This window comes from Eptatretus burgeri, chromosome 17 (assembly GCF_056783735.1).
Source record: "Eptatretus burgeri isolate ZD-2024b chromosome 17, Ebu_testis_v1, whole genome shotgun sequence".
Lineage (NCBI taxonomy): Eukaryota > Metazoa > Chordata > Myxini > Myxiniformes > Myxinidae > Eptatretus > Eptatretus burgeri.
The window spans coordinates 14,685,077-14,710,049 of NC_140977.1; the positions used below are offsets into that span (position 1 = coordinate 14,685,077).

General features: G+C 40.0%; 1 protein-coding gene across 2 annotated transcripts in view; it reads left to right on the forward strand.

The window, feature by feature from the left end:
- The first annotated feature begins 4,628 nt into the window (after positions 1 to 4,628).
- Positions 4,629 to 24,973, forward strand: part of LOC147009372 (uncharacterized) — a 37,991-nt gene continuing 17,646 nt past the window's right edge. Inside the window, exons 1-2 of one of the 2 annotated variants that reach the window (XM_085861956.1) lie at positions 4,629 to 4,864; positions 9,174 to 9,312. In XM_085861956.1, coding sequence (XP_085718082.1) covers positions 9,210 to 9,312 — 103 coding nt within the window. In that variant the 5' untranslated portion in view covers positions 4,629 to 4,864; positions 9,174 to 9,209. Of the gene's footprint in view, positions 4,865 to 4,934; positions 5,158 to 9,173; positions 9,313 to 24,973 lie in introns of those variants that run through there. The other variant, XM_085861957.1, reaches the window with a different exon arrangement.

A 24,973-nucleotide genomic window follows, 5' to 3' on the forward strand; every position in this document is an offset into this window, starting at 1 on the left:
GTGGTCAGAAAACAAAAGGGATTTGTAAAGATCAAAGATCATTTAGGATCAAATTGGCCAATCAATGGTAAAGTTTCATTGTATTATTCATCAAGAAAATCTTTGTGCCAAGAGCTCAATAATGTGATGAGTACAGTGGTGAATATAATGAATTTTCTTGTTGCTCGATCTGCCTTGACGCACATGAAATTTCAAGTTATGCTTGAGGAGATGTACATACAACGACATTCTGTTTCACAGCAATGTCTGTTGGCTAAGTCGTGGAAAGGTTTTGGCACGCTTTGTGACCTGCATCGATGCAATCAAGATCTTTTTGTCAGAAAAAGATCAAACCGATCCCAAACTGGTTGATGACAAATAGGTCACACCACTAATGTTTGTAACTGACATCACTGCTCATCAAAAAGAACTCAGCCTCCATCTGCAGGTGTAAGCCAAACTGTTACGGATCGTTTTGAAACATGGAAAGCATTCCTTGCAAAACTTCCTGGTTTTTTTCTCAGGACATTGGCACCTCGACTTTCCATTATTTCCAACATTTAAATAACTATCCACACATTGTCCCATCAGTGTTGCCGAGAGTGGAATATACATGCGATAACTCACATTAGAATTTTCTGTCGGATTTAAAGATTTCCAACGTTTTGCCTGATGTTTTCCTTTTTAATTAAACCAGACAACTTTGATTCCAGTGGCATTCATTTGACTGTGTGTGAAGTCACTCGACCCACATTTGCTGCTTCTGCTCTCCCAACAATGGACGGAGATCCTCAATGCCAGACATGAAATCAGAGCCATCTCCCTCAAGTGGACTTATTGTGTGCTTTTGATACGGACTTTCAACAAACAAGACAAACTGAATAATGAAATGTTTGCAGAGAACAATTTTCACAAGTCTTATCGTGGCAAGAAAGCTGAACAAACTTGTGGAAAATCGTTCACTCAGTCGTCCACCCAAAAATCTCATGTTACAATTCACAATGGAGAACGCCCACACAAATGTACAAGTTGTGGAAAATCTTTTATTCATTCATCTCACCTTAAAAGGCACATGATGATTCACAATGGTGATCGCCCACACAAATGTCCAACTACTGATGGTTGGAGCAACATGTGTTAAAGGTCTGTCTGTCTGTCTCCCCCCCTCCCCCACTTTACTGACCCGTAGCAAGGTGACGGATTGTATTTGCTGGTAGTTATATAATAATGAGATGGAAGAGCTTGAGGTTTAATGAGATAGCAAGGAGGACGATATTGTTGCAGTCAATGAGACACGGTGTGAGGAGGAAGCCCACAAATTTCAGGATGTCCTCAGTCTTCCCAGAAAGAGCGAGCGATATTACAATAAATTGTGGCAATTCTAACAAGACGACAAGTCGTTGTCGTAGGCCATGGGCGAGATAGGGCCACCGTGCACCCACCCACCCACCTCCCTGTTTTTTTGAAGTCTCTGGATATGCTGAATACGAATTTGAATGTTAACATTGAAAATATTGGGATGCACAACCTGTTTCAGCCTCATGAAAAGGGGAACCCTCAAAAATTAATTTTCGTCATTTGTGCTAAAAGCGATTTCTGTACCCAATCAGAATGGCTTCTAGACGACCCATTACACTGTCAGACAACACATATTATGGCTTATATGAAACATAATCTCATGTTGTTCCATGTATGTGTCGAAAATGAATATATCCAAGAGCTTATATAACATGTTGAGTACATGTTCTGTTTCGTCTTATTAACTGCCCATTACTGTGTTGTGGAGTTTTCAATAAAGCTTATTTTATCCTGTTTCTTGTTATATATCCTGCTCATTAACCATGAGATGACATGCCAATGCCAACTCCATTCGCTTGATGCCAAAATGGGTCCAATATCTTGGATACCCGCAATGTTATCACATACTAAATTGCATATGGTTAATGTCATTGTGTTTGTTAACTTTAACCAGAGCCTCCATCGAGGTCAATACCTGAAACAGAAATGACTTGGTGCTGAAGAGAAAGCTTGATTTCTCATGAACAAAGATATCCATATTGAAATTGGTATTGTGTGAATTTTTTTTCCTCCACATCATTATATTTTTAATGTGCAGAATATGGCCATTGGAGCAGTCGTACAGACACCTCCCCCCTCAAGGAACTTCAACAACAAATATTCATTTGCAGATTACTTAAGAATTATTCTCATCATTTACATTGAAGCCAACAGGTTAGTTAACATACAATTCATTTATTTTGACATTAACATTAAATACGTAGTTAAGTTTTCTCTTTTCGGTCAAAGACAATCACTTGAGTCAATTTTGAATAGCAAAATAACTATCAATTTTAAGTTTAATCACAGATATGACATTTTAAATTTTTTAATGTTGGCTTTCTTATCTATTTGCAGGTTCACAGAGCCTGAGTGCAACCATGCAAAGTGATGCCTGACCCAATGCACTTATTAGAACGTCAAGAGAAAGAACGCCCCCTAACCAATCGCCCGAAGGATGGTGGCAGTGGAGGCCAAGGGACAAGGCCAAAGTCCAGGTGCATCAAAGACATCCCTGGGCTTCAGTATGGACCTCTCGTTGCATTATCATTAAGCGCAGAATCCAATGAAAGACTTGCATGGTTGAAGGACATACGTGACAGGAGATTGTCTCAGCCATTAGAATCTGTTCACCGAATGACTGCTACGTGTGACCTCATACAATACACCAATACTGAAGGTGATGGATATCACAGAGAATGTTAGCAAAGATTCACTATGAATCTCAATCGACTTTCCAGTCATTATGATCCATCTGAACCATCATTTTCCAAGTTAAGTCGGAGGGGCTCAGCTGATGACAAGGTACTATTCTCACCCGATTGTATATTCTGCCACTCGATGGAACGGAAGAAAGTGAAAGTCAAAGGGACATGGACTACTGAGGGCTAAAGTCAGTTTGAGTTTGATGGATGGAGAATGGTGCTCAAAACTGCTGAGGACAAATTAGATGAGAAGTTGCTGATCAGAATTAGAGGCCATGATTTGTTTGCTACAGAAGCTAAATACCACAAATCTTGCAGGTTCCAATACACACAAAATGCAGACAAATGGAGAAGTACAAGCATAGAAGACAAGGAGCAACAAATCAAGCGAGCAAAGGCACACAGTGAGGCGTTTGGTGCTGTATGCCAAGTAATCAACAGGGATATCCTCATCAGCAAGAATATGATGAAACTGTCAGGGTTAATTGAAATTTTTTCTCTCACCTGAAATGCACCAACTTCCCCAATCCCAAATTTCATGGAGAAAACCTCAAAGCTAAGCTGGAGAAACATGACAAATACAAGGACAGACTGGCCTTCTGCACACTAAACAGAAGAGGCAACTTCCAGTCTTACATTGTCTACAGCTCTCACCGTGGCATTCGTGACACAGTTCGATGTGCAGATGAACTTGGTTCTAGGGTGAACCAGTGAACACCAGTGATGATGGAGATGATGAATCAGATGACGATGACAGCATACCAGAGGAACAGGAGTACTTACCTGGTGACAGCTCGGAGTCTGACCAAGATTGAAGAACATAGCTAAACCATTTGCTGTTGATATTGATTGAAATGGATGACAGTAAAATCTCATGATATTGTTCCTTACCCGATAAATACAATGAAACTGTGTGGTCATGATAATATATCAACAGAAATATCTTGAAATATGAAAATGAAAGATGTACTGTGTTATCGCTTGGTTAAAGGAACAATGTTACAGACTGTTATTACCCACTATATGTAAATATAATGTTGGTTTCAATCATTGTTTGTAATCAGAATTTGGGAAATAAGGATGAATGTAGCACATTTATATGTATTGTAAAATACATTACTATATTATTTAGAGTGGTTCAGAATATACCAGCGATATAAACATTAATAATGTTCTCAAATATTTATTTTATTTTTAAAACCCAACCCTGCTTTTGATTTTGTGAATACCGTTCTGTTGTTTTGGTGTGATAACATCATGTGTGTTCATGTTATCTTGATTAAATTGTATTTGGATACTATAGTTTTGGATAACAAATTTAATCAGATTCTTATTCTGGATTATTTGGCCGAAAAAAAAATGTCTTAAAAATAAGCTTTATTGAAACTTCGACAACACACTAATGAACAGTTAATAAGACGATACAGTATATGTCATCAACGTGTTATATAAGCTCTTGGATATATTAATTTTAGACACATACATGGAACAACATGAGATCATGTTTCATATAAGCCATAATATGTGTAGTATAACAGTGTAATGAGTCGTCGAGAAGCCATTCTGATTGGGTACGGAAATCGCTTTTGGCACAAATGACGAAAATTAATTTTTGAGGGTTCCCCTTCTCATGAGGCTGAAACAGGTAGTGCATCCCAATATTTTCAATGTTAACATTCAAATTCTTATTCAGCATCTCCAGACACTTCAAAAAAACATAGTTTTGTTCGGAGGGGGGGGGGTGCACGGTGGCCCTATCAAGCCCATGGCCGATCGTCTGTCCCGTTTTCTCTCAAAATCCCACCGGGGGTGTATCTTCCAGCTTGGCTTGTGGAACCTTCTTTTCCTTGGTTTTTCACCGTTAGATATTTTTGTGGGGAATGATTTTTAAGAAGATTCTAAACTGTAAGAAACGCTCTGGTAATTCAGGTTAGTGGGGATGAGATAATAATCGGGAGGGATTGGAGAGATGTCACGTAAAACAGGACAGAGAAGAAGAAGAAGAGCTGTGTGTTTGTCAAGCGTCGATTCGTGTTCTTGAGACACAAACAGGGAAAGAAACATTTCTTGAAGCGAGTTGTGAGGGGAGGAAGTGTGGTGAAGATTTCTTGTTGTTAAACCTCGTGAGTAGCAATAAATTAGTGATTATAACATGTTTCTTAACTCGATACCAGCGATCGGTGTTACCACGTGATGTGACCCGCGATGTTCATGTTTTTCTGGCCATCACGTGACCAATGGCGGCTTTATTCATTTGTGGACCTCATGCAACACAATGGTGGAACAGTGGACTCCCTGTCGTAATTTAAACTACGCAATTTAGTGTTTGTGTCTCTGCGTGTCTGTGGTCGATGTGTTCGGAAGTTAATTATCAAATCTTAACCAAACTCGTCAGGAGGACGAATCGTGTGAGAAGGTAAAGGGTGGATCTACTTTGTTGTCCTCACACCCTCACTCTCACCGTCACCCACACCCTCCCCCCTTCATTATGACATCATAATTTGACAAGTACAACACTTATTCAATGTTTATGAATTTGTTTTCTCAGCAACTGTTGGTCTGATGGACACAAAATTTTCACCATTGGAGCGCCTCCTTCTGTAAAATATCTTAATGATTATCATGATGTCATAGGTCATGTGGTACAGGTGTCGTCTTGGAAAAAACAAAAAACGTTGCACCTCTATCTATCTATAATTCCAGCTGTGTGTGTGTGTGTGTGTGTGTGTGTGTGTGTGTGTGTGTGTGTGTGTGTGTGTGTGTGTGTGTGTGTGTGTGTGTGTGTGTGTGTGTGTGTGTGTGTGTGTGTGTGTGTGACCACTGTTTCTCGACAACCACTGGTTCCATCTAATTGAAACTTGCCAGGTATATTGCTGGTGACCTGAGGATGTGCCTTTTCAAGGTTTGATATTAATCGGACAAGTTCTTCCCAAGTTATGGCCATTTATTTACCAAACCAGACACATTGCGTGGGCGTGGCCGATGGGGAAGGGAAGCTCAGCCGCGTTCCCCATTACGGGTTACAACGTACGGGTTTCCAGATAATGATGACTTCGTGTATTCTAATTATTTCTCGATTTCTTATGCGCATTTATAGATAAACACAATGCCCCAAGTTATGATCGTTTTCATATTAGACGGTGCATAAATTTCGGTAACATCAGAGTGCTGGTATGCTCCAAACCAGGAAGTAATTTTTTTTCTCTCTTCTCTTTTTGTTTTTCCTTGCGACGACATTGCGAAAAGGTATAATATGTTGGCGCTAATTGAATAATTGGCCATTAAAACCTAAATTGCAAATCATTGTAATTGTGATATGCGAACTTCTGCACCATGCACATACGGGCACGCGAGAGCGAAGAAACGGCCTATGTGGTTGTTGTTTCTTGCTCGCGGATGGAATATTTATTTATTCTTTTTTTTTTATTTTTTATTTTTTACGGGCACGTACTTGTCTATCTATAATAACAGCAATCTCTGTGTGTGTCTGTCTGTCTGCGACCGCCGTTTCTCGACGACCGCCGTTCCGATCGGATTGAAACTTGCCAGGAATATTTCCGGGGCCCCGCGGAGGTGCCTTTTCGAGGTTTGATATCAATCGCATGAGCGCTTCCCAAGTTACGGCCATTTATCTGCCGACCAATATCTGTGAGAGAGGGGGACGGGAGAGGGGGGATGAGAGTGGGGGCGAGAGAGGAGGGGGAGAGAGGAAGGGCGAGACTAGGGGGATGAGAGTGGGGGCGAGAGAGGAGGGGGAGAGAGGAAGGGCGAGACTAGGGGGGGCAAGAGAGGGGGGAGAGAGGAGGGGGGAAAGAGGAAGGGCGAGACGGGGGGGAGAGAGAGGGGGCGAGAGAGAGAGGGCTGTACATACTGGCACTTACCTACGGGCACGCTCCTACGGGCCCGCCCCTACCGGCCCGCACTAGTATTTCCAAAACCGTTAACTGTGCTGGGAAAAGGGGCTGTCACACCTTGACGATTTAGCCAGCATATGCCGACGTATGAAAAATTTGCCGAATACGCTGCACACGTCGAATATGTTATGGGTAAATGTTGTATTCGTGAAGAGCTCACTGAAGCACGTTGGCATACGTCGTAGTACGCCGAGGTCGTCGACAAATTTTAACAGGCTCAAATTTTTTTGACGTATGCCAGCGTATGACTCACACGTTCCGCATACGCTGGCCATAAGTTGAAGGCACATTACGCGATCGTTGACACACGTCGACACACGTTATTTGTAAGTTGCTCATCAGTCGAAACACGTCGAGGTAATGTTTAGCATACCCGAAACTTATTTCTAACCTATGAGTAACGTGTTGTAGGCACATTACGCGATTGTCGAAACACGTTACTTGTAAGTAACTCATAAGTTGAAACACGTCGAGGTAATGTTTAACGTACCCGAAACTTATTTCTAACCTATGAGTAACGTGCTTTGAACCTACGTGTAACGTATCCCCAACGCATATTGACGTATGTAGACATATTTGACGTCATCCGGACGACCACAGAACTTGCTAAACGTATTTCTAACTTACAGCTACCGTATAATGGCGTATTGGCGGCGTTTAGGGGAATTGGTATATAAAAATGGGCTTCACAGGAGGAACCCATCAGTGTTCCAGATTCCATGTTATTTTTTTTCTCTCTCTCTTCGGCATGACGGTGATGTTGACACTTCGATTTCTAGTGCGGTTATGATTTAAATCGTTGAGCAGCAGCTATGAATCGCCTACGATACGCTGCCGCAAGCTATGCATATGTTAGACTATCGTTGGGCATACGTTGTGAACGCCGCCAACACGCAAAGCATTCGTTGGTACAAGTTATCGAAACGTTCTGTGAACGTTACTCATACATTATGCATTTGTCCAACTCGTTATGAATACGCCAAAAACTTTAAAAAAACATCAATAGTTCAGCGTTAAAAAATAAAGCCGAAGAATGCTGCAAAGAAGTCTCCTAGCCGTGGCCGTGGACGCGGACGCAAGGACGATCCATCATCACCCACACCCTCCCCATCACACTCACCTACTACTACTGACATGGACCTACTACTACTACTACTACTACTACTACTACTACTAATGACACGCTCACCTACTACTACTACTACTGATACGACTGACATGGACATGTACTCACCATGGAGTCTGAAACACTGACGGATTCCTCCTGTGAAGCCCATTTTTATATACCAATTCTCCTAAACACTGCCAATACGCCATTATACAGTAGCTGTAAGTTAGAAACACGTTCAGTAAGTTCTGTGGTCGTCCAGAAGACGTCAATCAAATACGTCAATGTGCGTTGGAGATACGTTACACATAGGTTCAAAGCACGTTACTCATAGGTTAGAAATAAGTTTCGGGTACGCTAAACATTACCTCGACGTGTTTCGACTTATGAGTAACTTACAAGTAACGTGTGTCAACGATCGCATAACGTGCCTACAACTTATGGCCAGCGTATGCGGAACGTGTGAGTCACACGCTGGCATACGTCAAAAAATTTTGAGCGTGCTTAAAATTTGTCGACGTGCTCGGCGTACTACGATGTATTTCAGCGTGCTCTTAACGTATACAAAACTTACCCATAATGTATTCGGCAAATTTTTCATACGTCGGCTAAGGCTGCCTCAAACGTCAAGGTGTGACAGCGCCTTGACACTTCGATGTCTAGTGCGGATATGATTTGAATCGTCGAGCGGCAGCCTTTTACTAGGCTACGCCACGTGAGCGTCGGCGATACGCTGCCGCGCTATGCAGACGTTAGACTATCGTTGGGCATACGTTGTGAACGCTCGACAACACGCAAAGCATTCGTTGGTATAAGTTATCTCTAAGTTATCGAAACGTTCTGTGTACGTTATTAATACGTTATGCATACGTCCAACTCGTTATGAATGCGCCAAAAACTTAAAAAAAAAATCATCAATAGTTCAGCGTACGCCAGCGTTTTACATACTTTTGATACGTTGCCATATGCTGGCTAAAACGTCAAGGTGTGACAGTCCCTTAAGTATTCCATGAATACCATCTAGTTCCAAAACTGCTGAACAGGCTCAGATTTTATATCAATATCAAAACATTTGTACGTTTTATATGTAACCAAATAAAAATTTATCTCAACATGGAATACAATGACAGAATTGGCTTAAGAACCTGCAACATGTACAATATATTTTGGGGGGGGGCGGGAGGGGGGGTGTCAAATGGTGCGCGTTTGTGTGAGATGCCGTAACTGATTCAGACAAAGGATAAGGTCTCAAGTACAGAGGTAGTTCATATGTAGGTACTGTGTGGGATCAAGGTACTCATGGTGGAGCAAACATCAGGAAGAGTGGTTTGTTTACTGCCTCTTTAAAGGATCACCCACCCTGTACTGTACTCTCTCGTTGGCTGATGGAAGGATTCCTGTCGTGTGCAGCCGGAATCGGAACAGCCGACTGTGCTCGGGTGTGAAATGAAGGTTGAAGAGCTGGAAGGATTTCCTGACATTCTACAGATAAAAATTGAGGATGTACACTCCTTTGGTCTGGAAGAGGAGCAAAGTGACCAGCTGAATCGTGAGTTATATGATCTTCACTTCTGATGGGATCTGTGTTTGTTTAGTTTGAAATCTTTTACTATTTTTGTACACATATGATAGAGGCTCGTGAAATACCAATAGCTGAATGGAAAGGGGGAAACAACAGCAGGGTAGAAGGACACATCGGTGTGAACAAGATGCACACAAGTTAAATGAAACACCAGAAGAAGAGGAAGTTGAAAGCCGGGATGAAACAGAAAAGTAACAAAACAACCAACGAACAAATGTAAAGAAGTGAGAGAGAAGGGGAAAAAATCAGAATGACTGGAAAAAGGGATTGTTTTGGAATGCAATCCCTTTTTCCAAGTGAGATTTGCCAGAATTCAAGGACATGTTCCACATCTTTTAGCAGCTTGTGATTCGATCAATGTCTGAAGAGAGGGAAGAGGCTGCTACTTTTCTCTCTGAAAGATGCCAAGGTATTGGGTGAAGTCATCAGCAAACAGATAATGAGTATTTTCTGGAGAGTCAGAGAGAATGTTGGTGAAGAACAGGACTGGGCCCAACACACTGCCTTGGGGCACTCCACCCTTGACAGAGAGAGGAGTTAAAGGATTCTGTCGGGAGGCACGTGTTTGCTACGACAGCAGAGGAAGTCAGTAAGCCGTGTGTGGAGGTGACCTTGGATTCCATAGGCAGAGAGTTTGAAGAGCAATGTGGTGTGCCAGGCTGGGTATGAAGCTCGAGATATGTCTGGAGAGATGACCATGATCTCTTGTGTGACATTGAGGACCTCCATTCTGAGTTATTGCCTTGTGTTGGCTTCATGGCTGGAGTGGTGGGCTTTGGATCCTTGGGTCCTGAGTTCACATCCTGCTTTGCTGTTGAATTGATATCAGGTGGGGTTGACAGCCTGTCATCCTTCTGAAGTCGGCAAAATGAGTACCAGCCTGCTGGTATCCTTCGTCGGAGTGGCGACCTGTCCAGGGTTGTGCCCAATAGCCAAGAAGACTGCTTGGACCAACACTCTGGACAGAGTAAGGTCCCAATGGATGGAGCCTGAGTTGGGAGAGCAGAAGCAGCGTGTCCAGGTTCGAGTGACCCAGTCTGATTCTGAACTTTTAACCGAGTTACTCTGTATTTTGAGCCATGGGTCGATACTCCAGTGAAAGACAATTTCTCTCGTGAGGACAACTGCACACGATGAAATGGCCACATGGTGTGGAATTAGTAAAACCGTTGCATGATGGTCGATTATTCAGGCATGCACATTCGCCTCTGCTCGGTGTCTTGGGAGACAATTGGTCTCCGGTGCTCTCATGCTGTTGTTTGGGAGTCCGAGTCAGTTACAATTCACTTGTGTGAAAAGCCCAAATAACATCTCTCACCTGTCATTGGAGGAAACACCCAATTGGCTCACACCTTGGCAATCATTCCCAGCTGCAACTCGGATGAGATAGTTAGTCAATACTCAGCTATTCTCGTCAAAGAAAGCCGAATAAATCAACCAAGATATGCCATACAAGATACGTCCTTTGCTGTTTCCAGCTCTATCTGAACTCTTCAACAGCTACAGCCATTTTGAGGGAGCAGAAGTATGAAAACTCCAATGCTCCAACCTCACCTCAGCCGCTGGACTGGTTTCATTACTTATTGGTGAATCATCAACAACAGCGTAGATGGAACGCTGGTTCTTTGGAGGAACTCAGGAACTTCAATCTTCGTTTTGTGTGCAACACTTGGCTCTTGATTTGTAGCATTGTTCAAAGTCTGGGTTTGTTCCTGATGCAGGTTTGATTCGGATTAAAAAAAAATGCTTATGGTTCTGGGATAAACTCGCCGACTCTTTGTGAAAGACACCATGGGATCATAAATGTCCATCAACTAATGCTATCCACGGTTTGAAATAAGTGTTGGCCCTAGTGCCAATGTCCACCATAAGCTTTGTTGGGCCACTAAAAACTCCAGCCTTGGTGGCCCACATGGCCATTTGTATCAAAATCTTCAAGATATGCAATGCTTACTTATGAGAGGTGTGGTGTATTTCCCGCTCTTCGGCCATGCACTGGCTTGCTCCAACAAAACAGAATAGAACTTTGATATAGAAGCAAGGCCGCGCTTGCAGCGTGCACGCATCACATTGTTGGCCGCATGCGAGATCTCCCTCGAGCATGCATGTGGTGCAACTGTGCAATGAACGGCGATTCATCCAATTTATAAAAATTTGATTCTCCACTGAGTATCTGCAGAAATGGTTTTGGATGAACGAAAAAAAACTAGCTGAGAAACCACCTCTTCTTCCTCTTTGCTCATGTGTTCTTCTTGGATCTATTTTTGTTAAATCTTAAGTTATGATGTCATAATTTTTAAACTTGATTTTGTGCACTTCAATTATGAAATCCCCGTGTATCAGTTTGCATAATCATCATGGAGAGCATTACTTACCGACATTAGTTGAGAAAACCTTCCATCACAAGCCTCTGTTGTGGTCGGAGTACACTTTTGAACTGTGTTCGCATTTTTGAAGTACAAATTTAGTTTTGTGTTGTCTTTTTTTCACCATGCATGAGCACCTGTGTACCAGTTATGTGAACGCATGGATATAGTGTCAGATATCATTGTATTGTGCACGATTTCTTCTGAGCTGTCTAATTTTAGGAGAGACTGGAACGACCCATTTGATCAGATGGTGCTGAGACTCCATCTCAGAGAAGAAGTGTACTGAGGTTTCCATCATATGGTGTTATGTACAAAATGTATTGAATCTGAAAAAGAAATGAGCAGAAAAGAGGAAGCAGGTCAAATAGGAATTCGAACTTGAGAAATGGATGAGGAAGTGTCGACCGGATTGGGAGAGAGCGAGGATTTCTGTGGCTTGGTTGAGGAAGATTGGGACTTGATGTTCTTCAAGGTGTGCAGGGAGGATTTGGGGGGATCGGAGTCAGGAAGGAAGCAAAATGTGTTTCACCCTGGGTGCACCAACTTCAAGAAGTGTAATGTTCAAAAGCACCAGGAAATTGAAAATCACCAGCACGCAATGGCAAAGAAGAAAACTGGAGAGGCAGAACCTGGAACATCGGAAGCAGGAAAAATGACAACGAAAATGAATGAATGAACAAACAGTGCATAAACCGAAGCATCGATTCAAAAACGCTCATGCGATAGCAAGAAACAGCCGTCCAAATTATGTTGCTGTGAGTTTGTAGGTAGATTAATAAATAGCAGACGATGGTGTTCTGTGATTATGAGTTATGAGATTGCTGGTGTGAAAAGCACTGAAATTTGATCGTATGTCGTGAGAAATAGTAATTAACCTCCGCCATCGAAGATCGGAGGTTACTGTTTTCACCCCTTTCTGTTTTTTTGTTACTTACGAAATCTAAAGATTTCGTAAGTACATTGATCAGTTCCGTTTCTGTTTGTTTGTTTGTTTGTTTGTTTGTAGGCACGATAACTTGAGAACGGAAGAAGCTACCAATGTCAAATTACACCACGTGATTCTGGAGGGTGATGGCTACTGCTGATTAGATTTTGGTCAAAATCGGTCGAAGGTCAAGGTCACAGTGAGGTCAAACATCCAAAAAAAAGTTATAAATCGAACGGAAGAAGGCACCAATGTCAAATTAGACCACGTGATTCAGGAGGGTGATGGCTCGCTCTGATTAGATTTTGGTCAAAGTCTGTCAAAGGTCAAGGTCACAGTGAGGTCAAACATGAAAAAAATTATAACTCGAGAACGGAAGAAGCCACCAATGTCAAATTACACCACGTGATTCAGGAGGGTGGTGGCTAGCGCTGATTAGATTTTGGTCAAAATCGGTCAAACGTCAAGGTCACAGTGAGGTCAAACATTTGATTTATGATGGTTTGGTACAGAATCATCGTAGAAACTTCTGGTTTGCTTCGCTACCTTCTCGAGAGACAGCTTTCATCAGACAAGGTCAGAGGTCAAGTTGATGATTTCGTCAGTACCAGTCTATGACTGCTTGCTTGTTTGTTTGTTTGTTTGTGAACAGTATTACGGAAAAACTCCTGGACGGATTTAGATGAAACTTGGTGGGGGGATTAGGTATGGTCCAAGGATCATGCCATTAGATTGTGGACTTCGTCCAAAAAAAAATTCGATTTTATTTGAAAAATATTTGAATTTTTTTTTTGCATTTCTACATGTTTTAAGTGATTTCCAACACCCCCCCCAAAAAAAAAATTGTTAGAGAAAAAAAAAATTGCAACTTTTTTTTCAAAAAAATTTCGATTTTTTTTTAATTTTATTTGGCATTTCTACATGCGCGTCGATCCAGTTTAGTTTATCCAATCGTGGTTCAGTAGAGTCTGATCCATTTTGACCTGCAATGAATAGGATATCAGATTCACTTAAGTGACCCAACAGTATTGGTGGCGGAGGTTTTGCACTCTACCGAGTGTTCCCCTTCTAGCTTTTACACTGAATTAATCAAAGTATGGATAATCTGATGAGTGTGAAATGCCATATAGCCTATATGACGTTATATTGTTCTTGGAATGTTCCAGAGGAAGTTTTGCACCAACGGTCATAATCCTTGACCTTTGACCTTTAAAGGTCACAAAGGTCAAATTTTCAAAGTTGTGGGAATTGAACGGGGTTTTCGACCTTCTTTGAGGAACTAACTCCAATAAGCTATAGCACCTATCCTGTTTCCTTATTTTAATGTCCACAACATTGTTTTGTGACCTTTAAATGTTATGCAAAGGTCAAATTTTGAAAGTTGTTGAACGAAACCGGGTTTTCGACATTTTGCAGCTAATAACCCATCACTCGTACCACATCATGTTGATCATTTTTATAACTTGGTCAAACATTATCACATTGTCTCATCCTTGACTTCTGAAACAATCTACATCGTCAAATACCGCTCGTGACCCATCGTCGTCTTCAGACTTGTTTAATATTTAACATTCCTGGGAGTGATTTTGAAACTCTTTCCGGAACTTTTAATTTCTTTCATTCATGACCGGAAGTGTTTATTTATTTATTCATTCAATTATTTTTTCCCCAAAGTTAATTTTATACTTCCGAAAGTGATTTTTTTCCATGACAGGAAGTGTTTATTTAGTATTTAACATTACCGGGAGTGATTTTGAAACTCTTTCCGGAACTTTTATAAAGATATCTCCCGCATCATCAAAAAATAATTTTTAATCATGATTTACATTATTTGATCGCTGATCCCGAATCCAGGCCGAAGTAACCAGAAATTGCAGCATCGAATGAAAGAAGAATTCTGCGTTCCCTTCTAGGCTTTGCCTATTCCATATTAGTGTCAAGATTTGAGCTGAGACGAGGTAGCCCAACGACGTGTGTACATACTTCCCGGGTATCTTGCAGGTTTAGTACTTCAATTCAATTTCTCAACAGATGATTTTTCCAAACCCACTCCTGAGCTTTTCTCCCCTTGCTGACATTTGATCCTTTCCATTCCCCATATCATATGGTCACATGTTTAAGCTTTAATTTATTCTTTCTATTCTCTGAATTTGCCAATCTGTTAATGTGCCACTCTTTCTCATTTAGTTTTCCACGAGGTTGACTTTTGAGACAAAACAACAAGTCACATGTTTGATCACAGCTGTGGTTAATTTGCCAATCAATGCAGGTTTGGGAGAAAACTTTCTGTATTTTGGGTTCTCTACATTTTTTTCTTGGCTTCTCTCTTTTGTTTGTTGTGATTTTTGCTCGTGGTGAAATTTCCACTGAAGTTGTGGTCGCGTCAGAAGCATCTCGTAACATCGAGGCAGTTTCTTCTGACTGTTATGCTTTGATATCGTAATCCTTTGATACGACGTTGTTCCCATGGGGAAATGTTATATTTTTTCTCGTTGTGGAAGAACTTGAGTTGATGATTTAATACAATATTTATTACCCTCACCAAACGAGAGGATATTGCAATTTGTGTCTGTCTCTGTCTGTGTCTCTGTCTGTCTGTCTGATTTTGTTTGTCCACACAGAACTTTCGTATTTTTCTCCGCAAACACTTTTTGGATTGAGACGAAATTTTCACCATACGTGTGGGCATTCGGGTAGAATGTTCTCATGATAATTATGTCATAAGTCAAGTGCTATGGCAGCTAGATTGGAAAAATGGAAAAACTTTGTACCTCTGCATCTATGAAACCACACCATGGAAAGAATTGAGACTTGTCATACTCATTCACCATGAGTGCTTGCGAGGTGTTATCATCAGTGCCTTCATTATGACATCATAATTGCATATGGAGAATGCTACATCCAATCAGGATGAAAATTGTTGAGGGTCATCTTGGGATAAAATGGTCCACACAAACTTTTTTGATGACATAATCGGTCATGTGATTTGTCAGCCATATTGTTTTCAAAAAAACTGTTTTTAAAACCTTCATAAATCTTTGAAAGAGCTGAACAGGTCGAGGTGAAACATTTCACAAATGACCGCCTTTCCATGAGGAGCAAAAGTTTCACAAATATGATGTCAGAGGTCACATGGTTTGGCAGTAATATTGGATTTACCCTAAAACATAAAATTCTTCTCCAGAAGGGCTGGACAGATCGAGGGGAAACTTCACACAAATGTTCCCCAAGGCATGCTTGTACAAATTTGTTGAGGAATAATTGAAAAGTCACCTGGTTTGACAGCCATATTTGGGTTTAAGGAAAAAATTAAATCATGTTTTCTCTTGAGCTACGATATCAATTGAAGTGGAACTTCAAAATTATGATGTAGTCGTGATAGGGAATGTATATTTTAAATTTCAACTTTATGGGACTCATGGTCTGGAAGCCAAAATTATTGAATTTTTTGAGCTGGGTTCCTTTGGGATTATTTGATTAAAAAAAAAAATTATTTTTTTTTGAATAAGGCTCATTTGGCTGTGCTTGGATGGGTTTGAGGGAAGAGGAGCAGCAGCTGAAATGACAATCCTATCCAGGTTCCTCCTGATGACTTCATCATTTTTGTTGCTGGTTTGGGTCAGCGGCTTAGACGCTGCATCAGCGGCATAGCCGCGTCCCAACCAATTATGCAACCAGCAGCCATAAGGCTGCACTCGAAAGAGAGAGAGAGTGAATTTCCTCGTGACCTCAACATCCTCACCAGAAACAGGTCCGGACAAGATAACAGCATCCAAGATGTCATTGAAAGGCTGGATATTAGATTTGACCCAGGAAACACGTAATCCCTGTGGCTCCGACTCCATTCAGCACCTCGAACACCCCAAAAGGATATCTTGTGTTTCCACAAAGATGACTGCATCATCTGCGAAATCAAGGTCAGAGATCTTGACATTCCCAAACAATGCACCGCAACTTCATCTCTCCGACGACCTCCCCAGAATCCAGTCCATACAAGTGCTGAAAATTGTGCAGGCCAGTACACACCTCCTGACGAACTCCAGTTACAACCGGAAATAAGTCAGAGATGGTATCACCACGTCTCACAGCACTCTCAGTCCCAGAGTTTCGTTCAGACATCAGATTGATCAGTTTTTGTTGGCACCCCATGAAGACCAAGAATCCTCCAGAGGTCATCCCGATTCACTGAATCAAACGCTTTACAGAGATTAACATAGGCTGCAAGCAGCCCCTGACAAAACTCTCGTCTGCGTTTGGTGAGGACCTCAAGAGCAAGGATACCGTCAATCATTGACCTCTTTGGTGTAAAACCAGACTGCTCTGGATGGTGGTGCTCAAGCAGATGGTGGTGAACCCTATCAATAATTATCCGGGCAAAGACCTTGTCCGGCACTGTCCGGCACCATTGTCCGGCACCGCTCGGTAGCTGTTGCGGTCTTGGCGATCACCCTTCCCTTCCCAGAGAGGAACAAGGCTCCTCTTCCAGTCAGTTGGAATGATGCCTGTGTTCCAGGCAGAGCACAGAACTGCATGCAATGACACGGATACAGCATTTTCACCAGCCTTGAGAAGTTCAGCATGGACACCATAGATCCCAGGAGCTTTTTCCCATTTCATCCGGTTCACCACTCTGTTTCCCCAAACGTAGGTGGACCACAGTTGACTGGAGGGTCAGCAATAGGGATAGTTCCACCCCTGACATTCAACTTGACAGTTGGTGGATCAGCCTGGTACAGCCGCTGAAAGTAACCGGCCCAGCGGGCCTTCCCTTTGGACTCCTCTGTCAAGAGCCCACCACCCTCTGCTCTCACTGCAGTACACCGAGGGATGGGCTTGGAGAAACGCAATGCACGAATTTCCCTGTAAGTAGGATGAGAATCACTTGACCACAGGTGATGCTCTAACTCCTCATAGATTCCTCGCACATAGGCCTCCTTGTCCACCCTAAGTGCACGTGTAGTTTTATGCCTTAGCTCCCTGAACAGCTCAGCTTTGCCATTCAGCCTGGCCTTGTGACTCTGGTTAATGGTATCCAGTGTCCCTTGAGAGACAAAATTCTTTTTCGCCCTTTGATCAGTTCCAAGACATCTTACGGCAACATAAAGATGGTGGTCTTGAAGGCACTCCACAACTCTTCAGGATCCGCCAATGCATGCAGACCCCCCCAAATCCCCACTCAGCCTGTTCGCAAACTCCTCGGCTACCTTCTCATCCTTGAGCTTGCCAACATCGAGCCGAGGCTGGGATGGTTCCATTCTCCTGGATTTAATCTGCAACTTCAGAGTTGCTACAACAAGCCTGTGGTCAGTATTGAGGAACTGAGCACTCCTGAAGACACTGCATTTCTGGATCATACTCCAGCAACCATCAACGAGCACATGGTAGTTGGGTGAATACACTGATTCTGGCTCACTTTTTCCCATGTAAGTGAATGGGGGATTTTCAGCGACTCATATTTTTTTTTCCCTAAAAAGTAAACCCCCTTTTTATCCCAAGGTATATTTATTTGTCTCACCTTTTATTTTAACCTCGGGGCACCCTTTTCAAATAACCAATGCAATAAGATAACGATTTGTTCAAGTCGTAAAGCAGTAATGTGGTTTGTTAATGGTGATTCTCAAGAAATATCTGAAACATGTAAGCCTCGGGACACTCTTTTTCAAATAACCAATGCATATTGTTTAGCTCACTCATTGAACCTATAAAGATTTGTTCATTCTCAAATTCCTTCAATTGTTTAATTTTCCTTGCACAATAATCCCCATCTAAAATATTTAAAAATAAAACATTTGAATCTTTGTATTTTTTTAAGATACCCCTTTTCTGCCAAACAAATGTATCGGGAGAGCTCTCTGACTCGAGACCCATTAGGACAAAAAAACCTCATACAAATTAATAGGGGAAGCTTTCTGACTCGAGACCCATTAAGACAAAAAAACCTCATACAAATTAATAGGGAGAACTCTCTGACTCGAAACCCATTAGGATAAAAAGAGGAGAATGATTTTCTCTCCCCCTCTGACTCTAACTCCACTCAAAGGTGAACCAACGAATGGGGATGTTTTTTAAGTGTTTTCAGTTCATGCCGTGAAGATGAGGAAGTATTCTGTGAGGGACAAGGACTCGTGGTTATATTTTAAATCAGAACACTAACAGGCTAATAAACGTAAGTTTTATCAAAAATCATTCAAAGCATTTTAATTTTTTGTTAAAAATGGGTAAGTGCTTGAGAATGTATCGCCCACACATTTCCCAAGCTAAGCTGTTTTGCCCAAAACGTCATTTCCCCGTGTGGACACGCCCTGAAAAAATTCCAAGATGACTTAATTTCACTTCCTCAAAGTAGTTTTATAAACGAGCCGTCAGTCGTAAACTTTGTCTGAAAGCTTTATCATTTTTCTCATCTTGTCCTATTGAGAAACGATTGAAACATGAACTATCTTTCGTCTGAAGAAGAAGAGAATCCATTACAATATCGGTAAGTTTGTTTGTGTTCTTCCTCTGAGAATCACAGTGAAGCAACTGATTATTAATTAAATCACTGTATGACTAATAAATATTGTTTTTTTCAACAGATTGTCTCCAATAACAACATCATTAATCACCGATGTTGAAAATGAATTTTCTGAATTACACGACGTTTGGGCACAGATGTCTGATTTTGTACAAGAGATTCGGATTTTCAGGGGAGAAATGAGAGAAATCATTACCGACTGGAAGACATTGCTGTTATCTCCTATAATCTTGAAAGATCCGACTTCAAGGTGAGAAACACACATGTGCACGTGCATGTGTGAGTGTATGTATATCTGCTTGTCTCTGTGTTCATTTCTATATCTGTCTCTGCCTGTCAATATGTCTCCTGAGTTTTAACACATTATTTTTTTTATTTTTCAGTTTAAACACCTGTCTGGATGAACCAAGTGCACAAGTTAATCGTCTGCAGGAATCTGACCTGGCACTCAAGACATCTGAAGCAGACTGCTTGGAAATATCATCTATTTTTACAACTGAATATTTAATATTATCAATGTTGATTAATTATAAATGCTTTTCTTACAATTATCTGATTCTTAACTACAAAAAGCAAATCAAGGAGATTTAGGGAAGGGGAGGAGGGAGGGGTGGGGGGTTAGGTGCGCCCCCCCCAACGACCCATCACCCCCTCATCCCACCCCCTCCCCTCTCCGTGTGTGTGTGTGGGGAAGGGTGGGGAGTGGGATGAGGGGGGGGGGGGGTCAAAGGGGGGCGGGGGGCACGGAGGGGATGAGGGGGAGGGGTTGTGTGGGAGGGGCTTGTGTGGGTGGGGACTTCTGTGGGTGGGGTTTTTACGGGAGGGGCTTGTGTGGGTGGGGCTTGTGTGGGAGGGGTTTATGTGGGTGGGGACTTCTGTGGGTAGGGTTTATGTGGATGAGGTTTGATATAGATGGGTGGATGGGTGAATAGATGGGTGGATGGGTGGAGCTTGTATGGATGGGTGGACAATTTTTTTAATTAAATAAACATGTTGTGTGTGGGGAACGAATTAACTAATTGATGAATCACTAATTATGTGAACATGATGAATGTGGGTGGAGCTTGTGTGGAGTGGGGTTTGTGTGTGGAGCTTGTGTGGAGTGGGGTTTGTGTGGGTGGAGCTTGTGTGGGTGGAGTCAAAAAGGGGCAGAGTGAAAAAAATTACAATTTATCTTTGTCTTTTGTAATTCCTGTGAATAAAATGAACCCAAAATCTCTTCCCCTTCTAAATCATATATCTTATAAGTCCAAGGAACCGTATGTATTACATCAACAATTTTAAAAAGCTCGTTCGTCCATCGTTTAGTATAACCCTTTGCAAAATGAGATTTCCATCCATATATTCTTACGATATCACCAACTTTGAACTTAGGTTTTCTGACATTAATCTCTTTTTCATATTTTAATTTTGTAAATGTTTCTGATGGTTTCATATTCGTTGACGTGTGAATCATGTCATTATAACTATCTACAATATCCTGAATAAAAGATGACCATTGTTGTGAACCGAATTGTGTGAATTTTTTACATAGTCTCTCTTTTAAGGTACGATTAAAACATTCAACAACAACTGCCTTTCTTTCATTAAAGGTACTATATAATGTAATACTGTTATTTTTTAGAAAATTCATAAATGTCTTGTTATAAAACTCTCTACCCTCATCAGTCCACAAATTTTAAGGTTTTTGCTTATTTTGTTAAATATCTGTTGAAAGGCTAACATAAGAGAATTACCTGTTTTGTTTTTTAAAGGGACAACCCATGCGTATCGACTCCTCATATCAATAACGGTTAAAGCATACTTGTACCCCTTATCATTATTGAGTTCAATCAAATCAGCGGACCAGATATTATCAACTTCCTTGGAATAAGCCTTCCTTCTATGAAACTTTATGAATATTGGTTTATGTAATTCATTTGCCAATTACTCTTCAGTCTTAATGACATCATTAGAGCCTATAAGTTTTTTGAATTTCCAAGCCCAAGTTTCAATTTAGCACTGATCATCTTCTTTACGATGAATCTATCAACTTTTTCTCGCAAGGTTGGATTTTGTATCAGAGAAAGATTATACAACATTTCTCTATCGGCTTCATGCTTTTCTTCCAAAGTTGTGGTATTCCCATAATCAATAGCGTGTCTCATGCACACTTCATCAACCCTATTGATGGGCTTACTCCATGATTTAGGATTGTCTGCCTCATCTAATCTTTTATCCAAGTTTGTGCCTGGACCACAGAAAGAATACCCTGGTAGATGTAATTCCCCTGGTATTCCAGTAGTTGTAAATTTACTTCCTGATAAAAACTTTTGGATATCTCCTCCGAGTTTGTGTTTGGAGATAAAAATAAACAAAAAAATTGAACCACACACCGAACATATACCTTTTTGTATAACCCTGTTATTTTTACTTTTAAAATATGAAATATTTTTCGTATTAGTTTTCTTTTTACATTTAGGACAACATATTTATGAGAAAAATTCCTACAGAGTGCGAAAACCTTTTTAGTTTCCAACATGCACATTTGAATCTTAATTTTTAAAACGTAAAGAATCCTTAGAAATGTCTTTACTCTCTCCTCCATTTATTTAAGAAAAAAATGAAAAAATTTAATCAAAGTCAATATCTTACCGATGAAAATAGTCTTGTCGAAAATATTGCAAATACACTTGTCAATTCTTTGTTTTCCTCCTCGATGGGTTGAGTTATTTTCTGTTATACCTCCAATCTTTTTTTAATCTCACTGGTTTCCATATTTTGATATTTATTCATTCTCGCCCTTTCCTCCCTCTCCTTCTCTCTCTCTTCTCTCTTTCCTCTTTCTCTTTCTTCTCTCTCTTCTCCCTCTTCTCCTTCTCTCTCTTCTCTCTTTCCTCCTTCTCTCTCTTCTCCCTCTCCTCCTTCTCTCTCTTCTCTTTTTCCTCCTTCTCTCTCTCCTCATTGCCTTCCTTGTCCCTTACTATCCTTGAATCACTTACACCCCATAGAATATCATACATATTTTCATCAGGATTTCTTGTTATTCCTGTATCCAAAATAATTTTTTTTACAACAGGAAACCAATAAAATTTCTTTTGCATTTCTAAGAGCCTTACGTTATCTTAACTTTAGAATTTTTTCATTATTTAACATTCTTATTAAATCTAAAGTTGTTGGTTTATCACCAACCAACATCAGCATAATGCCAATCTTTTATTTAAAATACCTCATTCTTATGTTGTGGAACATATTTATTAAAATATCGAATACCCAATGCTTGGACACAGAAATGATAATTTTCTTGAAGCCTTCTTGCCGTCATTTATGTATTCGAAATATATGTTCGAATCATATTATGACACGAAACACCTCCCCATCTTCCCATATTTAAATCATTTTGTGTTTCCCTACTTATTTATAATCCTGTTTTTTTTTCTGTTTTCATGATATAAACTAGGGCAAAACCATTATTATATTTACCCTTATTAAATTCTTTTATTTGTTGTTTACTTATCATGGCTCCAGAAAACTCATTCTCTATACCAAGTGGATAATATTCTTCCTTACGCGATCGATTCAATTTTTCCAGGTGTTTTAGGTCAATTTTAAATGACCAATTATACCCTAAATCATTCATATCAGACCCCCATTGTTCTATTCTCATACAAACGATACGCCCTTCTTTATAAAAATTTATTTTAATTCGAACTGTGAATTCTGTATGACCTTGAGATAAAATCAACACTTCTGTATCTTTGGAATACACGGCCGTTTTATTTAAGGATATATATTGTGATAAATCACTTAATCTCACCAAGTCATTCGCGTCAGTCAGGCTTGGATAATTTTTTAATTTATAAGCATTTTTCATATTAATATTAATATTTTTGGTTATATTATATTTATGTCATTCAGCCTGTGCCTTTGTGTAATAATTTGATAAATCAATATCCAGTTCTTTGGATACACCAAAGATAGAACCATCTTTACCAACATAAGTCATTTATATTCGATTAAAAATAATGTCGTAAAAAAATTTATTTTTGTTGAGTTGAAATAACACATAAAAGACATAATTGACCACAACACTTGGAATTTAATTCTTGGACTTGAAATGTTTGATAAACACCATTCTGTAAAAATTTTATGACTTCAACAGGTGGTGGAAGACCAAAACTATCAAAATAATATTTGTCTTGACCATTAAAAATACAAACCAAATGAGAACCTTTCCCATTATTATCTTCTAAGTTCATAATAATATTCTTTGTATGTTTTGGCACATTTGTTAATTCATCTCTCATACAAATAACCACATTATGAATTTTTAATTTCTCACAATATTTGACAAGTTGAAAATTTGATGTCTATTCTTTCCAAATTCTTTAAACCACTCATTAATGCTCATTTATTTATTAGAAAGATATAATCCATTACCTCTTTTAGTTAATTTTACACCTGTTTGTGCGATAGAAGAAAGCATATCTCCAACTAACAATCTCGCTTTATCAGGCAGACCTTCAAGTTTTTCAGCAAAATCGACAATTACACCACTTCCACTAATTTGTTTCTCCAACTCTTTGTTATGTCTTTCCAATTATTTTTGAGCCCGGAGTTGAGCCTTCCTTTCGTTGGCAGTTTTCACCGCTGTTGAAATACCACCCGTCAATGCTCCAACCGCACTTAAACCAGCAAATAAAGGAATTAGTAATGGGAGAAATCCTCCACTCATCTCTCTTATTGAATATTTTTTCAACATTGGTTTTGTCATTTTAATTTTAAGTGAGCCAGTATCATTCAAGATATTAACCTGTTCTCTTGTGAGCAAAACATCAATTCTTCGTGCTCCTTTTCTCTGAATTGTATAAACGTTAATCGTACAAGTCTTTTGATTTTGAACACAAGATGATAGTTTATGAAGATTTATTTGATTAACATATACCCCAGTTTGTACTTTGCCACTCATTTAACAAAAAATTATGCGAGACTATTCATAACACCATTATCTGTATTAATCTGTAATTCTGTTTCTTCTAAAAGCAAACAATATGTATCAACTTCTTCACTCTCTCCTCTTTTAAAGAATAGGGAAGTATCCACTCGATTAGACTTTCTCGTTTCCTTTTGAGCACTCAGGTCAAACGCATAGATTGTATTCAAACTTTTAAATTCTGTCATATCCAAAATAGGTTCTTTATTTCCATTACTTTCACACACCTTTTGGTAAGACTTGTATGCTTCAGCAAAATCATTTTTTCCCAATTAATATCCAATCTATCTCGTGGATAAAATGTTCCATCAAGAGAAACACAAAGTTGTTTCACCTGAGAATTATCACTCAATGCATTATTCTTATCAGAAGCAGTATCGCCATCTGGTTTTTTTAAAATGATCCACAGATATCGTGGCTTTCCTTCCAGCACACCCAAATTCCACGTGTAAGTGGTTTGGTTTCGTTTAACGTGTTGACATCTTCTTTTGAGGTATGATACACTGAGTGGTTTCTTTGAGTTAAGTCTTCTATTCAACATCTCTTCTGTTTTAAGATTAGGAGTATATTCACAAATATACCAACTCATTTCATCAATTACAAATTTATTCTGATCACCAAAAGCACTCGCAACTCCAAAAAGTAATCTATTTTCATTATCATTCCTTTAAAGTTGAAATCTAATTTTAAGACCGTACAGAACTTTATCATGATCAAAAAATCCAAATATACCTTTAAGAGGAAATGCCATAGTAAAACTATTAACTGCTTTTGTATCATCAGTATACGTTCCTTTCCTTTGAGTGTATCCAGGGTCTGTGGTTGTTCCGGTTGACATATCAGGAATA